At 49.2% G+C, this 27,336-nt stretch overlaps 3 protein-coding genes across 8 annotated transcripts; all 3 read right to left on the bottom strand.

Annotated features, from left to right (window-relative positions):
• Window positions 1-68: 68 nt before the first annotated feature.
• Window positions 69-10,498, bottom strand: CASP2 (caspase 2). Its single transcript, XM_019632274.1, has 9 exons — window positions 10,309-10,498; window positions 5,823-5,973; window positions 5,198-5,365; window positions 4,966-5,047; window positions 4,323-4,417; window positions 3,874-4,050; window positions 1,301-1,429; window positions 1,060-1,150; window positions 69-974 (listed from the first exon to the last, which is right to left on the bottom strand). Exons 1-9 carry the CDS (start codon window positions 10,380-10,382, stop codon window positions 910-912), a joined length of 1,032 nt encoding a protein of 343 aa, XP_019487819.1. The 5' UTR covers window positions 10,383-10,498; the 3' UTR covers window positions 69-909.
• Window positions 10,499-11,513: 1,015 nt separating this feature from the next.
• TMEM139 (transmembrane protein 139) lies at window positions 11,514-13,981 on the bottom strand. Of its 3 annotated transcripts, none has more exons than XM_019632303.1 (3): window positions 13,811-13,981; window positions 12,614-12,866; window positions 11,514-12,393 (listed from the first exon to the last, which is right to left on the bottom strand). In XM_019632303.1, the coding sequence occupies exons 2-3, from the start codon at window positions 12,847-12,849 to the stop codon at window positions 11,982-11,984; spliced, it is 648 nt and encodes a 215-aa protein (XP_019487848.1). In that variant the 5' UTR covers window positions 12,850-12,866; window positions 13,811-13,981; the 3' UTR covers window positions 11,514-11,981. The 3 variants fall into 3 exon arrangements, with proteins under 3 accessions (XP_019487848.1, XP_019487849.1, XP_019487850.1); XM_019632304.1 differs by having other exon boundaries at window positions 13,835-13,981; XM_019632305.1 differs by lacking the exon at window positions 13,811-13,981 and adding an exon at window positions 12,952-13,022.
• A 6,786-nt stretch (window positions 13,982-20,767) lies between these two features.
• On the bottom strand, window positions 20,768-25,310 carry GSTK1 (glutathione S-transferase kappa 1). Of its 4 annotated transcripts, none has more exons than XM_019632297.1 (8): window positions 25,066-25,308; window positions 24,442-24,523; window positions 24,113-24,241; window positions 23,721-23,821; window positions 23,517-23,552; window positions 21,783-21,899; window positions 21,372-21,465; window positions 20,768-21,054 (listed from the first exon to the last, which is right to left on the bottom strand). In XM_019632297.1, the coding sequence occupies exons 1-8, from the start codon at window positions 25,135-25,137 to the stop codon at window positions 21,005-21,007; spliced, it is 681 nt and encodes a 226-aa protein (XP_019487842.1). In that variant the 5' UTR covers window positions 25,138-25,308; the 3' UTR covers window positions 20,768-21,004. The 4 variants fall into 4 exon arrangements, with proteins under 4 accessions (XP_019487842.1, XP_019487843.1, XP_019487841.1 ...); XM_019632298.1 differs by having other exon boundaries at window positions 21,052-21,142; window positions 24,442-24,545; window positions 25,066-25,310; XM_019632296.1 differs by having other exon boundaries at window positions 21,052-21,142; window positions 25,066-25,310.
• Window positions 25,311-27,336: the final 2,026 nt, after the last annotated feature.

The following is a 27,336-nucleotide window of genomic DNA, read 5'->3' as shown; positions in this document are numbered from 1 at the left end:
GGGCAACATGCCCACCCCCAGCTATTTATAGCCATCTCTCCATCACATGACCCCCCCNGAGCTTACACTTCAGCTTAGGAGCCAATCGACTGCGGTGGTACTTTTACAGACATCTATCATATTAACTGAAATACAGCTGAAGACACGTGAGCTCAAGTTTTCAAAGGAACAGCTGGCTACTGGTCCCTTCCCTGAAGGATTTCATCGTAGAGAGAAGGTTCAGTTTGCCCCTAGAAGAGAGCACCTTCTCCCTGTCCGCATCTAGTATTGCCTAGATCTCTGAATAGAGGAGGACAAAATGATCACAGATGGTTTTATCAAGTACCTTCTCTAACTTCACATAACCAGTCAGAATTTGACTCCTAAGTTAGAGCTTTGAATGATGATTCCTTTCCTCCCAGATGAGAAGCATGCCTGCGTGTCTGCTGCGCCTAGTCACAGGGTCCTAGCTCTCAAAGGGGCAACGCAGGCTGCGTGAGAGAAAGAAGGGGATGGAAGCGAGGATGGATGAAAGAGGGAGTCACGGGCTGACCTGGGGCTTCTGTCCGGCTGTCCTGCACGGCACACGGATGATGCAGAAGACAGCAAGAACGGCAGGGTAGGTGAAAAGAGAAGAAAAAGGAGCAAGTGGCAAGGGGGAGGAGAGATGGAGAAAGGAAAAGAGGAGGGGGATAAGGCAAGAGACACAGGGGTAGGAAGAAGAGACAGACAGAAAACCCTTAACTGGAAGGAGTCACAAAAACCGCAACAGGGTGATTAATAAGCACAGACAACGTCAGCGTCCTCAGCAAACAAGGCGGAGACACTGACAGCGAGTCTTGAGAACAGGCCATGGCGGTGCAGAGAGCTGACCAACCTGAGAGCCATGGGCTGCCCAAGTCCCAGCACACCCCATGCATTGGGAGACACTTACAGAGCAAGAGAGGCGGTGGCAGCAGTGAACAGAAGGAGGTGCCCAAGGGATCCACTAGCACCTGAGAGGAGCAAACAGCACAGTGAGAGCTGGTGGGAGGTCGCCCAGGAGCCACCGCCCAGGTGCTGGCTGGCCAGGGCACTCACCTCCACGGCAGGCCTGGATGAAGAACATTTTCGGCTTGTTCTGTAGGCTCGGGCAGTTGGCATTGTCAAAGATCTGGAACACCTCTTGTAGCTGCCGGAAAGAAATGAGGGAGAAGGGACGGTAAGTAGTCAGTCAGACCTCCAAGTCAGAGACACACCACAGTCGCCAGTGCTGGACAGACGGGCCGGCCAGGGGTGACGCGCCTGAGCCGGAACGCATCGTTCACAAGCCTGCACGCACCTGAAGTAGTTTGCCGTCCACTCCGTAGACGCCTCCCTCCACGCCGTGAGACAGGAGGGCCACGATGCACGAGTCTGTGACACGGTGAGCGGGTAACCGGGCAAAATCCTGCAGTTTCTTTTGCATTTCCTAGAGGACAGACACCTCTTAGCCTTGTTCGCTGTAGTCAGCACCAATATAAGCTTTTCTTTGGTGTCTGGGCCCCTTGTGGGTACTGACACATAGATGGTCGTGTCCCTTATATAAAATGGCACAGAAGAAGGCACACAGCTGACCCTCCTCTGCAGGCTCCCAACTGCAGACTGAAAATACTGTTTCCTATCCAAGGGTGGATGAATCTACTGATGCAAAACCTGGGGATACAAAGGGCCTACTGTATATTTACATGCAGAAAAATATCCGCATGTAAGTGGAACCATGCAGTTCAAACCTGTGTTGTTCAAGGGTCAACGGTACTTCTGTTTGTAGATAACTGAGACTTAATTATATCAAAGACTTGAAAGTCTGCAACTTATCTGGAAATGGAGTAACTAGCTCTGTTGAAAAAGTATGTATAAGCCAACCACAATACTGGAAATCTTAAGGTAATAAAAGATACCCAAAAGTAATTTATTTCAAGAATATGTAGCCTCAAGAGAATACACAAGTATGAATGAGAACCCTAACAGAATTTAACATCTAGTAGCTGAAGTTAAGTTTGCTTGAAGAAGAAAATAAAAACATGCTTTGCACCTACTCAACTAGCCTTCTGAACTTAAGTGAGATTATAGGTCAGTAAACAGAGGGCAAGAAAGCCCAAAGTAAGAACACACACTTTGTAACTGAATTAATAAGACGAATCCATTAAAAAAATGGGGATTAGTCATTTGGGGGAATTTTCCCAAAGGTAGTATCACTTAAAATAGGATCTGTAGATTTATTTCTGATAAAATTACAGTACTTCTATAAATAGTTTCAACTCGTGTGTGTGTGTGTGTGTGTGTGTGTGTGTGTGTGTGTGTTTGGCTGGAGGGCACAGAAGGGAATAACCTGTGAACCCTCTGAAATTATTTGCAAAATGTTGTGGGTTAACTCATTTTCCTGGAACTGGAGAATGAGACTCCAACAGGTTCTTATGCGTCAGCTTTAGCAGAAACAGGAATAATGCTGTGAAGTGGGCTCACTGGTCCATCAAACCTACTGACTGTCGCTAAAAAACAACATACAGCCGACTTGGTGATTCAGGATTGTAACTTTTACTATCACCGATATAAGATCGGTTATTGACTATATATAATTTAGAAAACACAATAAATTCCTAGTAAATTTAGGATCTAATAAATTCCTGGTAAAAAGAACTGACTAGACCCAAACCTGTAAGAAAACATACAGAGCCTTCATTTTGTTACATGACTTTTTAACAGGGTTCCCTCAGGAGGAATTATATGGCTGATGTGCCACCCGTATTCTCTTCATGCCCAGCAGACCTCTCAGGAAGGCATATAACCTACTTGAATACTTGACGACTAAAGAGGCTGTTTTAGCCATGGCTTTGAGGCAAGGGTGGGTTTACTCTTTGCATGGGCTGTTACTGGAAAGCTGGCACGCACAACATGTAAAGGAGATCATCTGAGTACCTACTGAGGAAACCAGCCTTACTAGAAGTATAGCAAATACATACTTTCCTCACAGAAGCAAGACAGTTGAGAAACAGAAAGAGGCCACAGACAACATTGAAGACAAAACAAAGACCGCCCCCCCCAACAGATTAAAGTGAGTCTCCTAGAAACATTCATTTTACCACTAACATTTCCAAAGGCGAGTTTAGGAAAGTACTATTATGCTGGAATCAAAATGAAGAATTTGTTATCATTTCACCAACAGGGCTATTATCAATTTCAAAAGAGAAATACCTAAAGGTAACAAAATCAGTAGCACAGTTTTATAATTGAGGTTAACAGGGGAGAACCCATAACGAAAATGCCTATGACTTGCAGGAATCTAGTTCAGAAATAATCTACCCTAAGATCTGCCTTGTGGCCACACGACTGATTAAAGTAAGAAATTTTTCCATGTTAATTCATTAAACCGTCACCAAATGGTATTTACAAGGGCAAGTCCAGCAAACTTTCATTTGTAAGAATTTTATCTGCCAAAGTCATCTTTACAACAATAACTGGACTCCTGTTATTATTCACCAAGTAAATGTCCTGTGTAGTCCCGGCTTAGAAATAGCTTTCTGAGTCGGTTGGGTGAATCTCCGTGTCGCCTCACTTCCTGAATGACTGGGAATCAAGTTGCCGAACACAGAACAGTGAGAACCAACCCCGGACTTTTATTTCTCAGGGAGGGCACAGCTACCCTGAGAAGTCAACACTGACGCGGCTGCCTGGCCCTACCTAGATGTGGTCTTTCTTTTTAAACTAGATTGCAAAGTGGAAGGCAGAACAGAGCAAGTAAAAATTTAAGGAGAGAATCTAACTCTGTCAGACACATCCCAGGAGGTGGAGAAGCAGGTGTAACAGCAGGTGTTTCTGGCCCCAAAGAGTTGCCTGGCCCTCTATTTACAAGGCAGCGTTTCTGGCCTCCGGTACCTGTGCAGTCTGGTCAAAAAGAACGTGGACTTCGTAGCCCAAAAGCTTGAAGAGGGCGACTAGTGTGCTGTGGTCCACATCTCCTCCAGAGCGAAATTCTAGGTCTTTCTCTCCAGTGAAGTGCACGTTGCTTAGCACCAGTGCCAGGCCGCGAGGCCGAGATTGCAACCTATAGGCCTGGGGAGGGGAGGCCAAGGACACTGTGAGAACAGAAACTATATGTGTTCCTGCCCCCACCCCCCACACTAGATGAGACATTTAAGAACACCAAGACATCATATTCTTCTTCTGAACCCCACCAGGTCAAAATAGAGAAATGCCCACAGGAGACGTTCCATCAGCAAAGACATGACTAACAAAGCCGGGAGGGACTGTATATACAAACTAAGTTTAAATGCCCAGGAAGCGCATCTCCCAACACTTGTCTCTTGCCGCTCTGCAAGACTCACCAGCTGGTAGTGTGTTTGATAAAACTCAGGAGTGCAAGGCTTCACCTGGAGGCAGGGAGGGCCATCTCCGTCGTCTAAGGAGGGTTCCACAGAATCTGTGGCACAGAAAGCCGAAACACTAGCATATAACCTACGCATCAGTCCTAGTGCTTCAGTGTCACTTCAGGTTTTATTGAACAACTACTCAGGTTTCAATAATTACTGGTCTTGCTCACGCCCCTAATTTGCAAGAGGGCAGAGACCCTGTTTATTTATTTAGCCTGCATACAGTAGGTGCTCAACCCACTGAAGGACTGGATGAGATAGATAATAAAAGCCTTGTTCTAATCACAAACCAATTCAATCGGCAGGTTAGCAGCCCATCATGTAGTCTTTTTTTCGTTTTAAAATAACTTAGCTTTACAGAGACAGGCCAATCACAGGCAGGACTGTAAAATGGTTGCTCCAAGGGCCAATTACCACAAAAAAATCATCTGTGATGGAAGGGAAAGAGGCCTAAGCAATACCCCATCTAAACTGCCCTGCTGGTCCCTAACAAATTCCCTATATGAAAGAAAATACGTAATGATGCTAGGGTGGTCAGCGACCAGTCAAGGACAGGGAAACCCATCTGTGGGACCCATTTTAGCCTATCAATTCTCACCTGCAGACAGGCGGAGCTGCTTGGGAGGGGGACAGGATTCATACACCGGGAAAGAGAGACTTGAGTCGTAGTCACAGCTCAACTGTAAGACATCAGGACCCCCATGCCAGGACTTAGGGAGGTGGGCCAGTCCAAATAAACCAAAAATCTAGTCCCCCCCAACCCTGTCTCAAAAAGGCCATTCCCACCAAACTAACCCTTCTCAACACACCCCACGTCTTGAGCTCCATACCGGTGGGGTTACATGCTGAAGATTAGAGAGGGTTGTGAGCAATAGATCCTCCAGGTGACCCTGCTTGGTCTCCCTCAGGGCCGCACAGAAGGCATCAAAAGCTTGGGGACCCCGCTTGGGCAGCAAGTTGAGGAGTTCCACATTCTGGCCAAAACTGCCCACTTTGGCCTACGATACAAGAATAAAACAGGAAATCATATTTACTCATCTAGCTATAATTGTATTTCTCCAGCTGAGCTTCCTAACAATGGCACCGTCCATTGCAAGAATTCCCTTTATAGGAAAAACATGCATGGGTGAAACCCTTCCCGTTATTCTTTCTTTCTAGCTGAGCCATCCTGCCACCTGTTGGCAGCTCAGGGGCAGCTCAGCTTGGGCCAGGACTTGAACCGGTGACCCTATTGCTCAGAGCTCGAACTCTTGAGTGAGCTCTTAATCAAATGAACCACTTGGCCGGCCCCCTTCCTGTTATTCTTGAACCGCATGTCTTTTCTGTTAAATGCTCTAGGGTAGAAGGGCCTTTTGATTTGCTGAGGAAGGCGCTACATCCTTTTCACACTTTATCAGGCTCTGCTCCTACCTCTGCCGCCAATCTACTTGGCCTTCCTCTTTTGCCTCCAGATACCTGAATGTGCTCCCTCATTTCAAAGGTGATGATGTCTTTCTCCAGGAGATGTTCTAAGAGTTCACCCAGCAACAGCTGTTGGGCTAGCACCACTCGGTTCTTTTTTAGAGCTTCCTGATGGTTAGGATGCATGCCACAAACTCCCAATGGCCTACAGATAAAACGCAGAGAGAAAGGCTGTCAAGTGCACAAGAGTGGCGTGGAAGAGGTGTGGGCAGGAAGAACAGAAAGGACTTACAATAACCAAGATTAGGCACATTTTATTGAATCTGGTTAAAATCAAAGTATTAAGCAGTCATACATATACACTGACCATAAGAAAATGAGGTATATAATTCTTTACCAAGTATATTCAATTGAGCATCATCTGAGACATATGGTCTGTCTAGGGGAGGCAAATACCTATCTTGATAAAAATAATAGCACACACAGCAAGCACCCATGTATTCATGAGATGGAATATTCCTGTGACAGACCAATTCCAATTAAGAGATTAAGTCAGAAAACATTTTACATTATTTATCTAGGCTGTTGAAATTGATATAAGTTTAAAATGATCCTGGGTGAGGAATGAAATAATTTGATACAATGGCAAAAACTCAAACCAATGACCAGCTTTAATGGAACATAAATGAGGTGACACACAGACACACACTCTGTCTAGCCTACTTATAACAAAAGTTTTAGAACTTTAAAAGCCATAGGACAAAATGATGCTACAATTGATAATGAACCCTGTAAGAGCTGGGTAAGTAGAAAGTATGACAGAAAATCACAGTAGATAAATAACAATGACACACACAATCACCATAACTTGAAATCAGTTAGAAATATAACACACAGAAAGGCTAAATTATTTTGGTAATTTAGTTTACTGAGATGAACTCATTTCAAGGATTCCTTAGTTTTGCTATTGGTTTGGAAAGAGATCACTTTCTGTTTATGAACGAAAAGAACCCCATTTCCAATACTGGGGTATCATCTATGTGCCTAGTTTATATAAATCCAGAGCTCGCCAGCCTGCTTAGCCAGTGTCCAAATATACGACAACTGTAAGGGCCTGACGGTAGTGAGAAAGGAATATAGTAATAGCTTCAGTTTATAACTTTAAAACCTATCCAAAACATGCTCCTGGGCCGGCCGAGTGGCGCGNGATCTGGCACGAATGACAGGGAGGTGGCATCACGTGGGAGGGTGGCCCGGGAACAGATAGAGGTGACGGCACAGGGTGCTGCAGTACTCCGACATCTCCTTGCACCGGTGGAACTCGGTGCCAGGGGCGTAGCCTTCACGCTCCTTGATAAGTGCATTCACCTGGAAAGGCAGCAATCGAGAGTCCAAAGTCTGAGAATTGGGTGTTCTCATGATGCCAGCAGCACAACAGGAAGGGTGGAGACTGTGGAAAAACAGTGCAGGGAGGAGGAAGGCGGGACACCGTTGGGGGGGGGCAGGAAGGGGGGCGAGGGTGCAAAGGGCTCACGGAGCCAGACGGAGGGACTTACCTTCACCAGCATGTCAGCCACGTGCATGTCACAAGCCCTCTGACAGAACACTTGGGTGAGGGCCTCAATGTACCAGGAACCCCGTTTGGTATTACGCATGGCAGCTGTCCCTGCAACCAGGAAAGTCACCAGTGTGAAGGTCGTGGGACACCCTCGCACAGCTGGATGCCCCAAACTAGACTTTTCATGGCACCCGGGACCCTCCCCAGCCAGAAAGCCCTGCATGAAAACGTGCACGAGCATCACGTTTGGCTTATTCTTCTGGAACTCAAAATACCTTTGAGGCAGGCGTAGCCACATATCATATCTGAGCGAGTGGGCAGTCTCATCTTCAGCAAGTCTTCCCTACCAGCATCACTCTCCTCACACCCAGGGGACGGGGCGTGGTTCTTTCCGTCCTGCTGGTCGACCCCACGATCTGTTTCATCTGTAGGAAGGCAGACAGAATGGACCAAGATGTTATTTCCTCCCGTCTCTCTTGGGCCTGTCACAGGCAAGCCCAAGTTCCCTTTATAACCTTGACTGGGAAGAGCCATTTCCAGCTATTGCCTCCAACCTATGTTTGAGGAATTAAAAAAAAACAAAACCAAAAACCACAAGAAATCATTACTCCATTCTTTCCCAGAATGCATCTGTCACTCAGGGAGTGCACACAAACATGGTCTGAGCTTTGTCCATTCTGTGTAAGACAGGAANTTTCTCCTCTACACCCTACTGGATCTTACCTTCCAGATCCTTAAAAACTCCTTGGTCCTCTTCCCCATGCCCAGCATATGAGGCCTTCCTGATAGCACTGGACAGGCCTCTTTCTCCCCCTTCTGGTTTTACAGGCACCATGCAATTTTCCCCTCTTCTCTGCCTAACTAGGGCTAAGATGGAATAATCAAGTCTTTGGGTCTCAGGTTTCTTCTCTCAGCTCAGTGGGAAAAATCTATAGCCCCCAAAAGCGAAGAGAAAAATCTCCCACTAGGGAAAGTCACAGAAGCGATAGTTAAGGGCACACACTGAAGCTGACAGATTGCTTCACATCCTGGCCTCAGTGTCCTCAGAAAGGCAGTAACTTAGAGGGTTATGGAGATGAAAGAATGCCTGTAAGTTACCATAGTATTTGCCCCACAGGGAGCACCGGAGGAATGTTAACTGGTGTTATGAGACGGAAACTCCTTCTGAGAGCGTTAATGCGTTAACACCGTGTAATTTACCAGGCATCATCACGTGAAATCCTCTTCCTTTGAAGGTACAATTTTCCTCATTTCAGATGAGGGAGACTGAGGTTCCATGAGGTTAGGTACCTTTAGCCAAGGTCTCCAGGATCTTATAAAGCTAACATTCAAAATCTTCTTGATTCCAAGTCCATGCCCTCACAGCTAGCTACATTTCTTCCTTTTTTTGTATAATTGAAGTCTCCAAGCTTCATGTTCCTCTCCTGTAAAATGGGAAAGTGACGACCTTGTGGGACGGTGGGGGCGGGGTGGACAAGCTCCAAGCACAGTGCCTGGTCCGTTGTAACTACTGTCGATGGCTTCCTCCTCAGATCTGACACCTCCCGCACGTTTCATTTCTTCCTGTTCTCTCCGCTTCCTCATTAGAGGAAACAGGCCGGGGGAGGGCAGCCCCCAGCTCTGGGAGGGGATAATTTTAGAAGAGAATGCCTGGCAGAGGTAAGCAGGGGGGAAGGGAACAGAGCTGTGAAGTTGAACCTGATACCCTTCCTCAGGGGCTGGGGTGGGAAGGCCACACAATCCAACTCAGACAGATGCTGCTCTGGAACTCCCAAACATCACACACCTCTAAAAAGCTTTCCTACCCCAAAAAAGTGTCCTTACTGTACTCCTGCTAGTCCAGGACTTGCTCAACTGCTCCTAGACCTTGTCGCCCCCTCCCTTGAGGCCATCCCGCTGTTTCTTCTTACAGCGCAACCCACCAGATCAGTCCCTCCTCGTGCCCGCATGCCCCCCCACCCCCGTGATGTCACTCAGTCCTTCGCGCTCCTCCTCCTCTGTATTCCTCAACGACTCGCCCCCAGCTCCACAGCTGCTTCCCACCAGTGTTCCCACAAAGGTCCCATCTCTTGCTGAACCTCCGCAGCCCATCTACACTTAGATACACTGCACCCCAACAGCTCCCCAACTCACGCAGCCCACTGCTGAGATCCCATCCTGGCTGCCCGAGGATTCTCTCACAACCTGTGCCCACCCTAGAAAACCTGAAATCCAAACTGGACCATGTGAGGTAAGGAATTCTACAATCCTCATCACCCTCCTGTGCCAGCCCAAGGCTTCTCCAGCCTTCATCCCACAGCTTAAGATGGACTCCTCTCAGGTGTGGACTTGTACATATAAAAAGGATGTGGCAGGGCCGGCCCGAGTGGCGTGTTGGTTAAGAACTGGCTTGGGACGCCAGAGGGCCCCGGTTCGGATCCCACATAGGAGGGCCAGTGACACTGCCCTCTACAGCTAAGATGCTGAACAACAGCTCAACCTGGAGCTGGGCTGCCTATGAGTCGCCGGCGACGGCGTAGGCTGCAGCCCCTGTGGCAGTGGGTTGCCATGGGCTACCGTGTGTAGCCAGNCAATCCAAATCAAATGCGTATCAGGCAGAATTCCCAGGTCTGCAGCTCTCATCAGGTTTTAAGGGGACCGAGTATAATTCCTCATAAAGGAAGAAAGGGAAAGAGTCTCTTAGAGACTTAAAGATGGTGAATTTTAAAAGAAGCCGAGATTAGGCAGGACTGGAAAGAGCCCCCCTGAGTTGGACGAATCGAGGCTGGGTAGTCTTTTTTCACCAGGGACAAGGCCGAGAAGAGGCCCGCCCGCCCGCGCGCCCCTTTGGGGCACAGCCCGGCCTCCCGCCCTAGGCAGCAAACGCGAGCACAGCTGTTTCTAGGCGCTCCAAGGAGAGGGCGCGCCAGGGCCACACGCCTGGACCCCCGATCTCCCTCCCTGAGCCCCACTAAGGACCCCTGGGGACCTTCCCCTACTCACCTGCGTCCTCTGTCAGCGGCCATCAGGCCCTTTTGATGAAAGGCGGGCCGCGAGCCCGCAATCGGCGTCGCCATTTCTCGCTTTTCCCGGGCTGTGCGCGGACCGCTCACAACCCAAACAAACCCAAAACGTTCGCGCCCTCTGCATCCCACCCCGGTCCGCCGGAGCACAACGCGCCTGCGCCCTTCCTCTCTTAGCACCACCCCCTACACGAGGCTGCCCCGCCCCTACTGTCGCCGGCGAGCGCGCAGGCGCAGAACTTTGCGGTGGACGCGCCGTCCAATAGGGTGAGAGCACGATCGACGGAAAGGGAAAAGGCGGGGACAGAGCGAGGATCCGCGTCCTACGTGGGAATGAGATTGGTCGTCGGTTCCCGCGGAAATCGTGGGCCCTCTTCCCGGCACCTCCCACTCCGCCTTCCTGGCCTATTGCAAGAAGTTTACGGAAACGGGTGTGGCCGGACTTTTCCCTTTATTGAAAGCGGTTGGTTAAGGAGGAGGCGGAGAGCGCTAGAAGGCGCTAGACAGACACCCGCGCCGTGACTGGAGGCCCGAGTGGGGAGCGCACCCCGGAGGAGGGTTGGTCAGCGATGGCTGAGCAGCGCCTAGTGGCTAAAACCTACACCACAGCCGCAGCGCGTGATTCCAACCTGGGGTATTGTTGGGATTTGAGAAAGCGGGGAGGGGCGGGGGCGGGGGCGGGCCGCGCTGGGGTAAAACCCTAGCGGTCAGAGTGCAGGGGTGAGGCTGAATCGATTCCAGGCTGTGCAAGTGGCTCCAGCCGTTCACATGGGAGATTCGAGAGTATCCTTAGGTCCTCCGCCACCCCTGCCAGGAAGCTCACGTTTTATCCCTGCTGACCCTCCTACCCACCCATTCCCAAACCGGGAAGTCTCTACTCTTGGGGCATTTGCACCCCACTGCTTCTCCATTGGATGGGCAGGAACTGCTCGCACCTGGAGCAGGGCCCTTCACAGCTTTGGTTAGCTTTGCTCCTCTCTAGGAGGCTGGGCACGCTCCTGGTCACACGCAGCCCAGCCTGTCTGCAGACACAGCTGGTCCCCCATTCTGTCTACGCGAAGCCTTCCACCCCTCACTAGCAGTTGTCCAAAACGGAGCCGGAGATGTGCGGATGGCCTGGCTTCCGTTCGTTACCTTGTATGGAGAACACACCGGGCTTTGGGATCAGGAGAGCCAGAGCTCAAGTCATTTTGATGCTCTTTACTAGTCCTGCGCCCCCAGTGCAAGTAATCAAACTTCCCTGCCCCTTGGAATCCTCATTTTTCAAATGCGGGGAATAATACCTCACAAGGCCGAGAGGCCTAAGTGACCTAATGGAGAGGCAAAACACCCCGGAAAAGAAGCAACAGAGCTGTCGCTTAAATGTTTCTTTTCTTCCTTCTCCAGAGTCAATGGATCACGACCTCATCTCACCCTCAACCTAACTCTGGAAATATCAGATCTGGGGTAGGTTTCTGAACGTTGCCTGAAAATTCAAATTGTGCCACCTACATCTCAACTGGGAAGGGCTTCCCGTAGCCTGACTCCTCCTTGGATTAAATTCCCCATTTGTGATGTCCAGTTCCTGACACATAGCAAGCAGGCCCTGGGAAACGTGGGTCAAATGAATGAGTGGCTCTGGTGCAGAGAGATGGTATAGCCTGGGAAAGTCTGTTAGGGGGGTGTCCAGTTGTCATCATAGAAAACGTCGTCATCATCATTGTCAAAGCGGATATCATAGGCAGGGGGTGGAGTAAGAGGCTCCAGTTTGGGGAGTGGCTCCGTTTTGGGGAGTGTCCCCAAGCTCTGCAGGTCAGGAGCAGTGGCCACTGTTCGTGGTCCCCGGAGCCGAAGGCTGATGGGAGCTCTTCCAGGGCTTCCTGGGGTCATAGAGCCCTCTGAGCCCACTTGCCTTTCCAGTCTGTCTCTCCTGGGTCCCTCTGGATGGTTAGACTGTCCCTCTGCAAGTCCTGGGGGGATTTCGACAGTGCTGTAGGGGGGCGGTTGATCCAACTCTTGCGGGCGGCACTGTGATTCTAACACCACGGCCTCTTCATAAGTTGGCACCTCAAAGGCTTCATTGTCCCTGAGGAAGGAGAAGTAAGATCACTGGTGATTTCCTGAAAGGAGCCCTTTTTCCGCTTTCTGTCTTCTACGGGCAAAAGACCCCTCCACAAGCCCGCGGCCCCTCCTCTCACTGATACCGGTGACAGAGGGAGGCAGAGCCTGTCTGTGTGTCTGAGACACTAGGACACGGGGATAGATCCCCAGTGAAGTCCTCCAGCCCTGCCCGCCCCTTCACTCACCGTGCATTGCCGGAGGCCCCTGGGCTGTCTGTCTGCACTGATCGGAGCACCCTTTTCAGAACAAAACAGGCCAGGAGGCAGGCGAACAAGAAGAAGCCACCCAAGGTCAGAAAGAAATAAGCAACAGGGGTAATGTCTGGCCGTATGCCCAGCAGAGCCAGCCCCAGGATGAAGGCGGTGCAGCACAGGTAGAGAAGCAGCTTCTCCAGTCTTCCCCACCACTGGCCGGGCACCATGGCCCTTCCCCAGGCTCCTGCAAAAAGATACACAGCTGTTGTGTCTAAACTAGCAATTGGCATCATGGCTGGGTCCGATTCCAAAGAAACCACATTAGACACCTTTATGGGTCTCAAGTTCTTCAATCTCAAATCAGATAAATGGTCAGCAGGGTCCTCTCCAGCTCGGTCATTCTTTTTAAGCTCACGCTGTGGTCCCAGAGTAGTATTATAAGATATGCGGAGTAGCCAGGAAACCAGCCCAGGAGTTCTGGCTCCCGGCCCTCACGCCAGTTTACTGTGTCACAGCCCTGCCTTCCTGTTTCCTTCTTCCCTGTGGTCTCCCTTCCACCTCTCCCTTTCCACACACACTGTCCAGAATCCAGCCCTGGATGGGCTCTGGGGCCTTGGGGTTCCCTGGCATCTCTGGAAGCCAGGTGATGGGGCAGGCCCTGCCCTTTGTCTGTTACTGCTGTTGCTGGATGCCCACCCCCTAGCGTCCCAGCCAGACCCTCAGTATAACCCTGTTGGGGTGAGTAGCAGGTAGGAAGCACCACTCGCCCTGTCCGACCCCATCTTCCCATGTCCTCCAGTCCACCCATGCTCCAGTTGGAGGGAGAAAATGCACGGAGGCCCACCGTAGCCACAGGACACAACTATGTGAGACAGAATCTTACAGACAACAACTGACCTCTTCACACCCCCCACATCTGCCAGGGTCTCCCACCCACCACTGGCCCTAACGCGGGAAATTCAGATTTCTAGTTTCCTGCCCAGAGTTACCACAGAGGCTGGGAGGTTGGTGGGGAGAAGCCTTTGCTTTTCTTTGCAACACAGCAGCAGCACCGAGGCAGCTGTATCCCAAAAGCAGCCTGTCAGGAGTTCCCTGAACGCTGAGTAGCAGGGACTCAGACTCCACAAAGGGGCCGGACCGCCTCCTTACACCCCGGCCCCAGTCCCAGGACCCTCCTGCCCCTCTCACCGGCCTGACGAGTTCCTCCCTCACCTGTCTTGACCAGACTCCGCAGAAAGTAGGTTGTGGGGGGAGTGAAGGGCGGGGAGGGGGTGGAGCCCGCTGGCCCCACCCCCTCTCCTGCCCCACTCTCTCGGTTCCTGCCCCGGCTTCGCTCTTCCCCTGTCTCGGTGAGGCTGACCTGCTACTGCCCCACCTTGATGTCTCCTCCCTCCGTCCGCCCCCTGCAGTGCGCTAATGAGCGGCGCGCCTTCCTACCCCCAGCGATCTTTGTACTTGGGACCAGGGTTAAATTTATCCCTTCTCAGTGCGCAGTGTATGCTGAGCAGCTTGCCTTGTGTTTAAGGAATCTATTTTGTGCCCAGGGACAGAGACCATGGTTTGTTTAATCTCTGTTACATCCCACAGTGCTTCACACTGTAAACTCTGCTGTGGGCATGGAAAGGTGCGTCCTGCCTCTGTTGCCTCAGTCCCTTTTTCATGAACTCCTTGTTTTCTGCAGACCTGAGATGAGTTTGTGTGTGTGCTTTCTGGCCAGGTGAACTGGCGATTGAGAAGCCACTGTGGAGGTGAAGCCTGCTGTGGAGGCTGTCTCCACAGTGTAACCACCTACCCCTGTCCCAGCCTTTACCTGTCTGTATAGTAATTTTCTGTGTACACACCGTTTTTCCACTGTGAGCTTCTCTTGGTGAGTGATTAGTTTCCATCATCTCTGAATCCCTGCAGCTAACTCAGGTCCTTACAGGCACACAGTAGGTGCTCACTTAGCATAGCTAAATGCTTTGATTAGAAGGCTACCATTTGGCTTGGCCTCGCCACACACTGGAGAGCTGGGACCCACTCTGTTGAGCTGCGGATCAGACAGTTCATCGGGGCGAGGCAAGTGCTGGGAGGTGCAGAGTGGCTGGAGGCACACTTTGTCCTTGCGACTCAGAGAAGGATAGTCAAGGCTGTGCTCTGTGCCTTCAGAGTCACCAGTGGACAAATGGAAGGGAGTAGAAGATAACGGGGTACAAATCTAATGCCAGGGCCAGTTGTGAGCATTGCCAGGAGTGCAGCAGCAGACGATGCATGAGCGTGAGTGTGTGTGTGGGAAGAGGAGGGGTACGTGAGTGTATATAGTGGGGCATGTCATGATGAGCCTGTCCCAGACTGACAGAGAGGAGGGAAGGCTGTGTAAATGGGGTGTCAGTGCTATAGGAAGTGGCAATGGAGAGTGGCAAGAGAGTTTGTTGTTATTTTGTTTCCACCAGTTTCCTTGCTCTTCAGCTCACCTGGGGAAAATGTAGCTGGGATCAGAATTTCAATCTACAGCTAATATAGTAAAAGAAGGAAATTGGTCTGCATAATAAGTGTCAATGTAAGAACATCCAAACCTGTAAAAATTTTCATAAGACTTTATTGGAGCCAAAACTGACAATTGCTGGAAAGCAAGATCTCAGATGCTCTGGAGAATGACAGTGTTGCAGTTTCTTTAATGCATTTAAAATTAAGGAGGGAGCATAAGGACCATTACACGGAAGTGGGAGAAGGCAAGGATGGGGCTAGATGACAGGATGCTTAATATTATGTGCTCTCTTGAGGGTGGTTAGGCCTTCGAGGGCTATGACTTCTGGCATCTCAAAGGTGTGCTAACCTAGATGCCTAAGAACAGTGGACAGGACTGGCTTCAAACCTCTCACTAAAGAAGCTGTAGGCCTGGGGCGTGACCACCCACAGTGACCTGCCCGGTGAGGAATTTACTCTTAGGATCAGGTCACCCAGTGAGGTTACTTTCCAAAGGACCCTTTTTTGTCTACATCTTGTGTCGTGTAATTTTTCTTTCGTTTTCGATGATTTCCTCCTGTTGAATTCTAAGGAATGTCATTATTGAGACAAGCAATGTGAACGTTTTCATTGCCCTGAATACATATGGCCAAATTGTTTCCCCAAACTTGCACTTTCCTTTTTCTTCATCAACTTAGTGTGTCCTTAGCAAAATTTGAATGCACCACTTAATTCAATTGCCATTCCATTTTCTACTTGCCTGCCTCCCACAAACCACCTTGCTAGAGGTTGGGTCACCCCTCTTGGCTGGCTGGCTGTGCCCACATCATTTGTGGGGTGATGGTGAAGGGATGTAGGAGGGCCAGGAGAAGGGAGAAGAGGAGATAGCTGATAGGCTGCTGGCGAGGGGGACCGGCTGCCAACTGCTGAAAGCTTCTCTCCGTTTTCACCTTTCTGTGATTTTGTGTTTCCGAATCTGGGTCTGCTGTGTTACTCACAGCCAACACGTGTACAGTGTTTTGTGTGCATTTGTGCTCAATGTACATACACATTAAGTAACTTAAAACACGTAGAATGTAATAAGAGGTTGTCGTTGCCGGGGATTTGCGGGGAAGGTTTCGGTGGTGAGATGCCCAATGTAAAAAAGGCACGGGGAGCCGACATGAAGGAGGAATCCGCATCTTTCATTAGCAATAGCAACCTTATATAGTGGTTTTGGGGAGGAGAGCGCAGGGGCGTACCCATGCTCCCTCCCGCTTATGCAAGTCATGCTTATGTAAGGGCTTATGCTCCTGCTCAGTAGGCCCCGGGGTCAAGGCTTGTACCCTGGCCTGCACATATTTGGACATACCCGGGTCTGTGTTCCGGGCTTCCGCTGGACAATACCCGGGTCTGTGCTCCGGGCTTCCGGTCGTGTCCCTGAACATGCAGGGCCCTGTTAACGTAGTTACTGTTACTGTGCCCATTTTAAGGGTAAGGCCAGAAGCTTGAGGAAAATGTGTAACTAATCAAGGGTGGGGTCAACATGTGAACCCGAAGCCCCAGTCCAGAACCCGGCTCTTAACTACTCCGTCATCACACTCTGAACGCTCTTTCTGGCTGCCCTAATAATGAGAATTTAATAAGACACCTATGATACTCTATGATCATTACGCCTGAAGTGGTTAGAAGGTATTTTCCCATTGTTTGGCATCCTAAGAAAAGGCTAATCTTCAGACAGCAAAGGTAGCAAAAGAGAATATCAGAAGATAAGAAAAGGTTATTGATCTATAAGGAAGCATTGGGAAATTAAGATCCCAGGCTCTGTATCAGGATGCTTATCATTTAGGGGCTCATTAAGACCGATTTGAAAAGGGGACACTTTCAACTGAATGGCTCAAGAAGCCCAACGTGCAGGGCATTGGTGGTGGCATGCACGTAAGTGTGTAGAAACGGTTTGGCCCACACCCATGATCTCATTTGATCCTTAGTAACCATCACGTGGTATAGGTCTGACGATCATTTTTCATGTTACAGAGGAAGGAGCCAGCTCAGAGAAGTACATGCTTTGTTTAGTTAGAATCAAACTCATCAGTTTGGCCCCGTAACTCCGTTGGGAGTATTTTTCTCTGTCTGTTGCCTTACTCACAGCTCCTCCAACTGTGTAGGGAAGGTAGATGAAGGATTTAACATGATGTAGGTCAGAACATTGATATTTTGGGGATGGAAATGCTTCCAAAGAATCATAAATCCTCAAGCATGTCAGGACAAATCGACGTTGTCGCCCTCACCGACTAGTTGAAATACTGTACAAAGCTCACTGGAAACCAACGGAGTGAACAGTGGGGTTCAGGCTGTCACTCTTGCTCAGATACTCAGCACTAAGCCACAAAAAGCGATTCTGGAATTTGAGAAATTGAGCATGGTTGTTGCCAAGTGACAGAAAAAGCATTGTGTTTGTTAGCAATGTCTATAGATTGTGGCAGCAGGGTCCCTCATGAATATGTCCCTAAGAATGAGACAACAGGGAGGCATTGTGGTTTATCACGTATTTTTAGGGCTTGGCCAAACCAGGTTTCAAATCTCAGTTCTAATCTGTTCTACCATCTATCACACTTGGGTTCATACATCCTTTATAGTTCACTTGCTATGTGGACACTCTGAGGTGTATACAATAGATCCCGTGGGAATCTCACACTTCAGGAGCTTACTGTCCACAAGAGGACAGCCATGTACATAACGAGCTGCTGTAAGACAAGGTACAGAGTGACAAATGCTGCGAGCAAGGTACAGAGTGCTGCCCGGCATCAGAGGAGACACTTTGTGCCGAGAAGGGTGGGGCTCAGAAACACATCATGGATAAGAGTGGGGATTGTTTACACTCCTCGTAGACCCATCTCATTACTAGGCATGGAGGAGACAATAAATACTTGGTGTGTCATTTATTGGTAATTAGCGAATACTTACCGATTTAATGATTACTGAGCTTTTGATCCTCCCTCAGTTGCCTACCCTTCCTTGCTTCCCCACACCCTTTCCCCGTCTTTTCCAGTCGGGCAATCAGCTAGAGCCAGTCCTAGCCTTGACCATGGGCTTGGCAGAAGAGGCAGGTGGTCTGCTCCAAGCCAAGGGTTTTAGTTTTGCCCAGCGTTTGTAGACATTGAAGGAACTCTCCAGGCAGGGGTTAGGGGCCTGGGACAAACAAGGAGTAGTAGTACTATAGTTAGGCAGAATGTCACCATTGGGGAAATTGATGAAGGGTGTATGGCATCTCTCTGCATTATGTGTGACACTTAACGTGTTAAAAAATATGGACGTTTCTGGGAGGGTATGCAAAAAATTGGAGAGTAGGCATGGGAGCGGGAAAGGGGAGACTTCACTTTTCACTTGACACCTTGCTGGGTTTTTTTGTTGTTTGTTTACCACATGCATACAATACTTTTTCGTTAATTACCACTTGCGTTTTGGCTCTGAAAAATATCATTTTTAGGAATTTTATTTAAGAAGGTTGTGGTTTGGGAGCAAAATGTTATTTGTTAAGCTTGGAATCTGAACTGAAACCCAAGAAAGTGGTTCACTATTGAATTCTGAATATTGACTTAATTGCAAATTTGGTATTACAGAACAACTGTTGGTCAGAAAGGGGGAAGAGAAAGAAACTAAGTATGAAACTCTCTTTGGATTAAAGAAAAGAGTGTTCCTTTGTTTAATAAAAAATTCAGCTGCATTTGGGGTTTTTTTTTTTTGCCTTGATGGTTAATTTTATACACATAAACTTCACTGAACAAAGGGGTGCCCAGACAGCTGAGAAAACATTTCTGGGTGTGTCTGAAGGTGTTTCTGGGAGAGATGAGCATTTGAATCGGTAAGCTGAGTAAAGAGGGCCCTCACCAGTGTGGGTGGGCGCCATCCAATCCTCTGAGGGGCCCAACAGGACAAAAAGAGCAGGAAAAGAGCCAGTTGGCTCTCTGAACTGAGACACCCACATTCTCTGCCCTCAGATATCAGCGCTCCTGGTTCTCAGGCCTTTGGGCCGCACCTGCTTTCCTGGGCCTCCAGCTTGCCGGCCTCTGTCAGATGGTGGGACTGCTCAGCCTCCGTAATCACGTGAGCCAATGCCTCATAATTGATTTCTGATTTCTCTACATATCTATAAATATTTGTTTTGCGTCTTTGGAAAACCCTGATGAATACATTCATTGTGGATGCTACTTGGCAGAAATTGTTCAGAAATTATAATCTAGATCATGTGTGTGAGGATTAGTCGAGAAATTGTCTCCTTCCTCCAGGGAAGATTAAGTTCTGCGAATGGATTAGGAAAACGGGATGTTTGTCTTTGAAGAATGGGCAGAGCTGGGAAAAGTGCATCTGTGGTAAGAGATGATCCTGCTTCCACCTGGGACATGATTTAGGATTAGGTGGAGCAATTGGTACCTTTAGGAAACAACGGGAAGGATGCACAAGTGGACCCAAATGTGAACCTCCAAGTGCTTGTTTCTTTTTAAATTTAAATATATATTTGTTCACCTGATCATTTAAAAAGGTATACAAATAGAAATACCTTGACATATTTTATTCCAAGATTAATATTATAACATCTTCTGTAATATATCAAGACATAATTGAGATATTATAGTTTCATCTTTTTTTCCCAATCAATGTTATATCTTAAGATTTCCAGTGTGCTTTAAAATTCTTCACACATACAACTTTTGATGGCTATGAAACATTACATACGGGATAATACCATAATTTATTCAAACATCCTCCTACTGTTAGATATTTAAGTTATTTGGTATCACAAATAATGCCAAGATAAGCATCTCACGAAATCTCCTTTGAAGGAGAGTGCTGATTTGGAGAGGGACTTCTGCCATTACTTCACTATGACTTGAAATCCTGGGATATTCTGGAATAATGGAAAAGGGGGCGAGAGGAGGAAGACAGAATGTGGTGTGGGACAAAAGGGGAAAGTGGGATGTGAGATGAGAAAGAGCCAGAGGAAGGGGGCAAAGGGAAGATGGCGTCTGCTCCTAAGGCCCCTAGAAGTCTCCACACCTGGTTTCCACCCGGCGTCCAAGTGTGGTTTCAGCTTCTGAATAAAGGGTATTCTCAAGGAAGTCCAAATACAAGGTATTCTGATTACTGCGCAAGTGGGCAGATAGAGCAGGGACTTTGGATAAATCACTGAGGGTGCGGGAAAGCCATAGGTTTGTGTGCAAGCGACAGACCTTGTACTTGGCCAGGGAGAGGGGCCTGGGCTTTTCTCAGGATCTGCACTGTGGGCGAGAGGCGGATTAGCAGCTTCCCCAGGCCACGGCAGCTCCAGCAGGCCTCCCTGTGCTGCCTTGCCCTGGTTCTGCCGGTCAGTGTAGCTGGACCCGGCTTAAATACCCGGGCACAAGTCAGCCACGCTCTGGTTCCCTCCAGTCTTCACTCCCACGGGGCCTCAGGTCCCAGCCCCGTCTTGGACACCATGGGGGGGTCAGAAGACAGCAAGTGCCAAACTGGACAGTTGCAAAATCTACCTGGCTTAGTTTTCTGTCCTTGACAGAGACCTAGGGAGTTTCTGCCGAAGAAAAAGGGGCCTGTTTCCTGCTCCTTGCACACAAGCTGCCCCAGCTGGGCAGGGGAGCTGGGAGTCCAGGAAGAGCTGTTCTTCCCAAACACCTAAAAGTGGACACGATGTGGCTGCAGCACCAAGAACACACGGACACCAGGGAAGACGCAATATCATGCCTAATGGCATTAAGTTTATTTTGTGCGAAAGCAGAGTCTGGGGCTCTGAAAAGGCACTTGTGAGGGACAGAAGAGCAGCCAGGAGAGTAACGTAGAGGAGGCACCACACAGCCCCTCCCCGGCATCCCCAGGGCTGGGGAGGCCCGAGGCCCAGTGCCCCATGGTGAAGGCAGGGTAAGCAAACCGTTATACCAACGGTTTTGCTTCCTCTGGGTGTCCTTAGAGTCTGGAACCCACAGCTGGAGGCACAGGGCCCATCCACTTCTCTCCTGGATGGCAAAAGCCACACGTGTCAGAGGCTGACTTCACAAGCCCCCAGGGTTTTTCTGGGAAGAGCTCGCTTGGCTTCCTTCTCTCCTAAGGGCGTGAAGGTGGCCCCTCCCACTTAACCGCAAGCACCCCACGTCTGTATGAGGCTTCGCTGTTGGAAATACCTAGAACATTGTTTTCTTTGATTATAGTTTTGAGTTGAACTGCTGCATTCTCTATGCCAAGAACATATTTTGTTCTAAATCTGTCCTCGTCAACCAATATGACAGGGGTGGGGCTGGGGTCAAGGGCAGCTCAATGTGTACCTGTAACTTACCCAGCAGGTATGCCAGCAGCTCCATCCGGTCACAGCCAAACAGCATGTGGGTTTGGCCATCCACGTGGGCCACGGTGACAGGCAGCCCGAAGGCCTGGAGAAAGCAGTTACAGTGCAGGGAGGAAGGTGGTAGAGCAGGGGCTCCTCAGGCTGGGATCAAGGCCATGAGCCAGTACTTGTCTGGGGCCACATAAGCAAATCTAGCCAGAGGTGTCTGAGAAGAGTTCCTAACTCTTGGATGCTCTGTCTTTGCTCACCCTGTATCTCCCTCTCTTCCTGTCCCCGGGGTCAGGGCCTGGAAGGGAGAGGACAAGGTCATCTGGGAGAGCGAGGGAGGACTTCTGGCCAGGAGCGTGGGGACCCAGCAGAGACTCTAACACTGGCATTGGGGACACACCATGAGCTGCTCACCCCGTATTTGCAGGCTGCGTCGGTGGTCTCCTTGAGCTGGTTCTTCACCTGTGTTGTAGAGGCCTTTTCCAGAATTCTCCGGGCTTGTTCTGTAGACATGCCAGCCTTCTCTGCAGCCTGAGGGGAGATGCAGGAAGGAACACAACCTATATTAGCGGGGGTTGGGGTCTCAGGAGAAAACTCTGGTCTTTTCATTGTCTGCTCCCAGATTTCTGTGGCAAGGCCTTTCCCCACCCAACAGTGGAGGTCTATCCTTGCCAAGAGGGGCTGTGTTTTCTTCCTTCAAAAACTTGACATCAGTGGAAAGAGCCGGTGGCAGAGTCATAGCTGCAGAGATCTAACACCAGAGGGCATCTTAGAGACAGCTCCTGACCTCTGCAGTAACCCACCAGGACTCTGAAGTGGAGGCGGCACCTCACAGGGAAGCGTTCAATAGCCAAGGTCAGAATCGGAGTCCCTGAAGTGAAGTCCCGGGCTCCTGTCTTCCTACTGCTCAGGATTCCTGACTATCTAGTGCTTTTTTTTGAATCAAGGGCCGGGCTCTAATTCCCATGGAATTTCCAGGGGACCTCTGAGCAGGGAGCATGGCTGCAGCCACCTGCCTGGCTTCACGAGAAGGATAAAGGCTGTTTGGGGTTTGTCGTTATAGTTTGGGATCAGTGGTTTGGCTGTACGTTACAATCTCTAGGGGGAGCTTTTTAAAATCCCAATTCTCAGGCCACCTCCAGAACAATTCTATCAGAATGCCTGGGGGCAGCACCCAGGTGTTCCAGGTGATTTTAATAGATAGCCAAGTTTGAGGAGCACTGGTACCTGACCTCCTTAGCCTGCAGGGATAAACACGAAATCACGCAGTGCTTTCTGATGTGACATTGCCTTTGTCTACGCTACATAAGATATCTGTGTCCCAGATCAAATATTCAATAATAGGAGAACGGTAAGTAAACAAAAATAAGCCTGGTGCATAGAATGCTGTGTTATAAACCAAAGGGTTTATAACAGCATGGGAAATGATTGCTAAATATTAATCGAAAAGGCAAGCCTATGCATAAAGTTGGCAGGAATAAAAACACGGGGCGGGGGGGGGGGATATATAGGCCATTCTTTGTATGTTTAATGTGTTTTGTGAGTTGCCATTTTATATATTAAATTTGAATATACCTCAACTATCTTCTGTAAACGGAAGGGACAACATTGAATTTCCTGATTGAATCGCAAAGAAAAACGTACTTTTTATACCTCTGTCTATGGCTGGTACACATTTTAATGTTTTGAGCTATTTGCATTTGTTCTCGCTCAGACTTCGGTGTAATTCTGGCCTGAGTCGGTCATCTCTTTTGGTCTTTTTAAAGCCTGTTTTGGAAGTCTCCTGCTTTCTACTCTGGACATGTTGGTGAGGTCTGTGCTGGAATGTCTGGGTCCAAGACTCGTCAGTACTTCATCCCTCCCCATCTGTGGAGGGGTAACATTGATGATCTCTCTCCCACTGACTTCCTCCATCAAATAAATTGTACCCATGCAGAATTTCGCACGTCCCCTTTCAACCATGAGATATTCTTTTGAGAGTCCTCTTAGTTCTAGCCTTTCAGTAATTTGGCCCCCCAAACACAGATATCCTTTCTCCCCAAATAACAATAGCCTCTTCCACCCAGTAAGAAAATGGTATCTTCTCTGCCCCCAAATGCCAACTGTTCTCAGATTCCTCAGGGGGGTGGGCAGAGCCAGGACACTCACTGCCAGGATGCTCTGGGGTTCTGTGATGTCTTCATCCTGGGAAGAAGCGAACACTCAGTAGGAAGGAGGTGGCCAGGTGAGGGGTGGGGTGGAGGACAGTAGGGCAGCGAACAGGGTAGGGCTGGAGCAGGAGTCTGGAAACTAGGGGAGGGTCGCCGAGTCACCGAGGGTCTCCCAGGTGGGTTCCCAGAGCCCTGCCCTCACCCGAGACCAGACACGCATCCATAGTTCCCTGGACGCTTTCTCCAGCATCTCTGGGTGCTCCAAGTTCAGGGCCGTGAGGAAGCGCATGGCCGACAAACTTCCTGTGGGGCACAGGCACTGAGGTAGGGCTCCCCTCGCTTGCTTCCTGATGGAGAGCTGCCTCTTTCCTGCTTCTGACATGCCCCAGAGCTCCACTGCCCTCGGCTTCCCACCCAAGTTTCTCTGGACTGATTTGTCCTGCTCTTTGTCCTCTGATGTCCCCACAGCCTTCTGTTCGCTCAGTGCTGATCCTGCATTTCCCCAGAGTTTGTTTCATTGAAGTTAGATGCCCTTTTGTCTCCAAACTTCGCTGGCTTCCACGTGCTCCCCCATCTGTATCCCACACTCGTTACCTTTTTCAAGGATCACAGAGAAGAAATCCTTGGGGGTGTTGATGGGAACCTGGATATGCTGTCCCAGGCGCCTCACGTCGGCTTCCATGTATTTGCCTTTGCGGGGCACCAGGGCTGGCGGCCTGTTTCCTGCAGGTGGAAAGTAGGGCCCCGCTGGTGAGAGGTGGCCTAAGAGTCCCAGGCTTGGGGGACCCATACTGCTTTTTGGGCAGAGGGCAGATTAGCTAGCTGCTGGTGCCAATACAAAGACCCAGCGGTGGGCAGCCTCGGCCAGTCTTTGAAATCAGCCCTCCCTCGAGTCCCTGCCCCAAGCGCCGCTGCCTTCTTACCACTGTCTTTCATGATCCCTGCAATGAAGCTCGGGCGCAGCTGCAGGTGGACATTCCAGATGTTCTTATAGCGGCACAGGATCTGCAGGGGCAGAGCGGAAGCTCTAGAGCCAGAGAGCAAGGTGGAACACGTGGGAATGGCAGCGGGACGAGCAAGGTGTGTCAGGGCAGCTGGTCAGCCAGGGGCTCTAAGCGCCAAGTAGGGCTTATGAGGACACCCTGAATTACTTGCGTTTGAGATGGCAAAACTCCCTCTACTCCTAGAAATCTATCCCAGGATCTCTGCTCCTGAGGACGGTTTCCATCCTGTTCTGCACGCCATCCCCTCACCCCCTCCAAATTGACATCCAGGGCTAAGGGGTGGCGGTGCCATGGCTTTCTCCTTGATTCTTTGGAGTTGCCCCTTTTCCAAAGCACTATGGGAAACCACTGCCTTGAGATATAAAGGCGTGACCTGGAGCCAGTGACCTTATTCTCTTTGGAAATACAAAGTGACCTTCAGCCCCGTCTGTCTATCTGCCTGTCCTAAACCGCTCTGGGCACTGCTAGGAATTGCACGTGACCATAGGTCCTGAGTCCTGCGTTCTCTTCCCTCTGCCCGCGCCCTCCCAGGCCCGGTGTCACCTCAAAGCCCAGCCAGGAGTAGGGGGACAGCACGTCGTAGAAGAGCTCCAGGGTCCGCGGCGCGGGCCCCATCCTGCGGCGTAGCGAAGGAGACCCGAGCAGGACTCTAGAAGAAAAGCTGCGCACGCCGCCTTCTTTTGGACACCTCCCAGGTTCCGGGCTGCCCGGAGGACCGCCCCATGCCTCTACTGCGCAGCCTCGCAGAGGACCCCACGGAGTCTGGTTGCAGGTTGGGGTGGGCGCGGCTGCACTGCTGGGATTTGGGGTGGGTGGGGCGTCACCACCAGGGCGTGCAGGATTGGTGACCCGCCCACCTCGTGTTCGCTGCCCTGTCCTGGGGTGGAGTCTGGGACAAAAGAGGGTGGCTCGAGATGCATGCTGCGCCTCAGCTGTGGGCCTTTGGCAAGCCACTGAACCGCTCTCAACCTGTTTCCTCATCCCTCATAAATACGGGGATGCGTAGCAATAACGTCTGCCTCACATAGACTTGGGAGGAATGAAAGGACCCCGGTACACGTTAGTTATTAGTGTTACTTGGCAGTTGCATGAACTTACTGGGACTGGACAGAGTAAGAAGTGGCGAAAATGTAATTTTTTTTGCGTGTTTCTGAGTGCTTAGCACAATGCCTGGAACATATTTGACCGTCAGTACATATTTTGTGAGTGAGTGAAGGAGAGAAGGAATAGTCTTGCCCTGTTTGTATTTGTGAGTGTCATATTGTCTTATAGTGGGATTACACTTACCGCAGACACACAATTTTTTAAAGTTCCACTGAATTTTATTAAAATTATTATTTTTTAAAGATTTTATTGGGACATTGGGGGAGGGGAATAGCACTGCGGAATCAGGGGAAGGGGAACAGACAAGTTGCTGTCGTTCTGTTTTTCAGTCTAGTTGTGGAGGACGTTGCTTCACTGGCTGATGTTGGTATTATCATTGTGCTCTTCCTGGATGAGGCAGCTTGGTCGTCGGCTGCTCACAGCAGCTCTTGGCAGCTCACTCGGGCTGCTGGCCACTCATGCTGGCTGCCAGCCACACATGGCAGCCCACTGCAGCAGGGGCTGCAGCCTACACTGTCGCTGGTGACTCATTGCATCCCAGCTCCAGGTCGAGCTGTTGTTCACCATCTTAGCTTAGAGGGCAGTGTCACTGGCTCTCATGTGGGATCCGAACCGGGGCCCTGCTGCTCAGAGCTGGTGTCCCAAGCCAGCTCTTAACCAATGCGCCACTCGGCTGGCCCTAAAATTATTTTTAACATTACTAATTTTATGAATTGGAAAGCACATAATAGATATTCCACTTCTCATTTGTATCTATTAGGAAAAAACTCCCAGGCCACCAGAATACAAAGACACAGTATAAACATGTAGATAGAGTAGAACATATAAAATGGAATGAGAAACGATGTTATGTTCGCCCCCTTGCAAATTAAAACTAATTGCTTAATGATCGCCAAAACTGAAAAATTATGCTTTGTTTTTCTCCAGTATTGATTTAAAAGTATCCAAGAGCTAATTTAGCCCGGTAATAAGCTTTTATTATAACATCAGTTCATCCCTTATTTTTAAAAACCTTTACATTTGGAAATAATTTCAGGCTCACAGAAGAGTTGTAAAGATAGTATAGAGTTTCTGCGTGCTCCTTGCCCTGCTTTCTGTAATGTGAACATCTGTCATAATCATGGTGGAATGATCAGAACTATGAAATTGACATTGGTTCATTACTCTTAACTAGATCACATGTTAAAGAAAGGAACCAATAAAGTGCCTGGAGAACTCATGGAAAAACTTTTTTTTTTTTTTTAAAATCTGTGAGTAGAGACAGTTTTGCTAACTGTAATACCAAATGCAGAAGCCTTAAAAGATTTATACATTCAATTACATAAAATTAAAATAAAACCTGTTTGGCCGAATCCAATTAAGTAAAAAAATAACTGGGAAAAATATTTGGGTTCATTTCACAGTCACACAGCTAATTATCCTAATGTAGAAAAAGGTAAACAAACCCAAGAAAGTAAAAGAACAGCAGCCCAGTGGAAAAATAGGCAAATGATATGATTAGGACAGCCATAGAAATGGACATAGATGGCTCTCAAACATAAAAAAAAACTTTCTACATACTTATGAAAATTTCAAGTGAAAATTACACTATGATATATTTTTGTCTCTTGAGTTGTCAGAGGTCAAAAAGTTTGCTGATTCAGGGTGTTAGAAAGGCATTGTCTTATGTAACTGGTGGCAATACAAATCTATACAGCCTCTAAGGGAAGT

This window comes from Hipposideros armiger, unplaced genomic scaffold (genome assembly GCF_001890085.2).
Source record: "Hipposideros armiger isolate ML-2016 unplaced genomic scaffold, ASM189008v1 scaffold_1116, whole genome shotgun sequence".
NCBI classification, from domain to species: Eukaryota; Metazoa; Chordata; class Mammalia; order Chiroptera; family Hipposideridae; genus Hipposideros; species Hipposideros armiger.
This window is presented reverse-complemented; position numbering and strand designations above follow the sequence as displayed.

Excerpts from the sequence above, each read along its gene's own strand:
- CASP2 (XM_019632274.1), bottom strand. The coding sequence starts at position 10,382 with ATGGCGACGCCGATTGCGGGCTCGCGGCCCGCCTTTCATCAAAAGGGC. Across the intron at positions 4,051-4,322 it reads ATCAAACACACTACCAGCTG|GCCTATAGGTTGCAATCTCG; the intron begins GTGAGTCTTGCA and ends TCCCCTCCCCAG. Across the intron at positions 1,151-1,300 it reads TGGACGGCAAACTACTTCAG|CTACAAGAGGTGTTCCAGAT; the intron begins GTGCGTGCAGGC and ends TCTTTCCGGCAG.
- TMEM139 (XM_019632303.1), bottom strand. The coding sequence starts at position 12,849 with ATGGTGCCCGGCCAGTGGTGGGGAAGACTGGAGAAGCTGCTTCTCTAC. Across the intron at positions 12,394-12,613 it reads GGGGCCTCCGGCAATGCACG|GGACAATGAAGCCTTTGAGG; the intron begins GTGAGTGAAGGG and ends CTCCTTCCTCAG.
- GSTK1 (XM_019632296.1), bottom strand. The coding sequence starts at position 25,137 with ATGGGGCCCGCGCCGCGGACCCTGGAGCTCTTCTACGACGTGCTGTCC. Across the intron at positions 23,553-23,720 it reads GGATGCGTGTCTGGTCTCGG|GATGAAGACATCACAGAACC; the intron begins GTGAGGGCAGGG and ends GCTTCTTCCCAG. Across the intron at positions 21,466-21,782 it reads ACGCAGCCTGCAAATACGGG|GCCTTCGGGCTGCCTGTCAC; the intron begins GTGAGCAGCTCA and ends TGCTTTCTCCAG.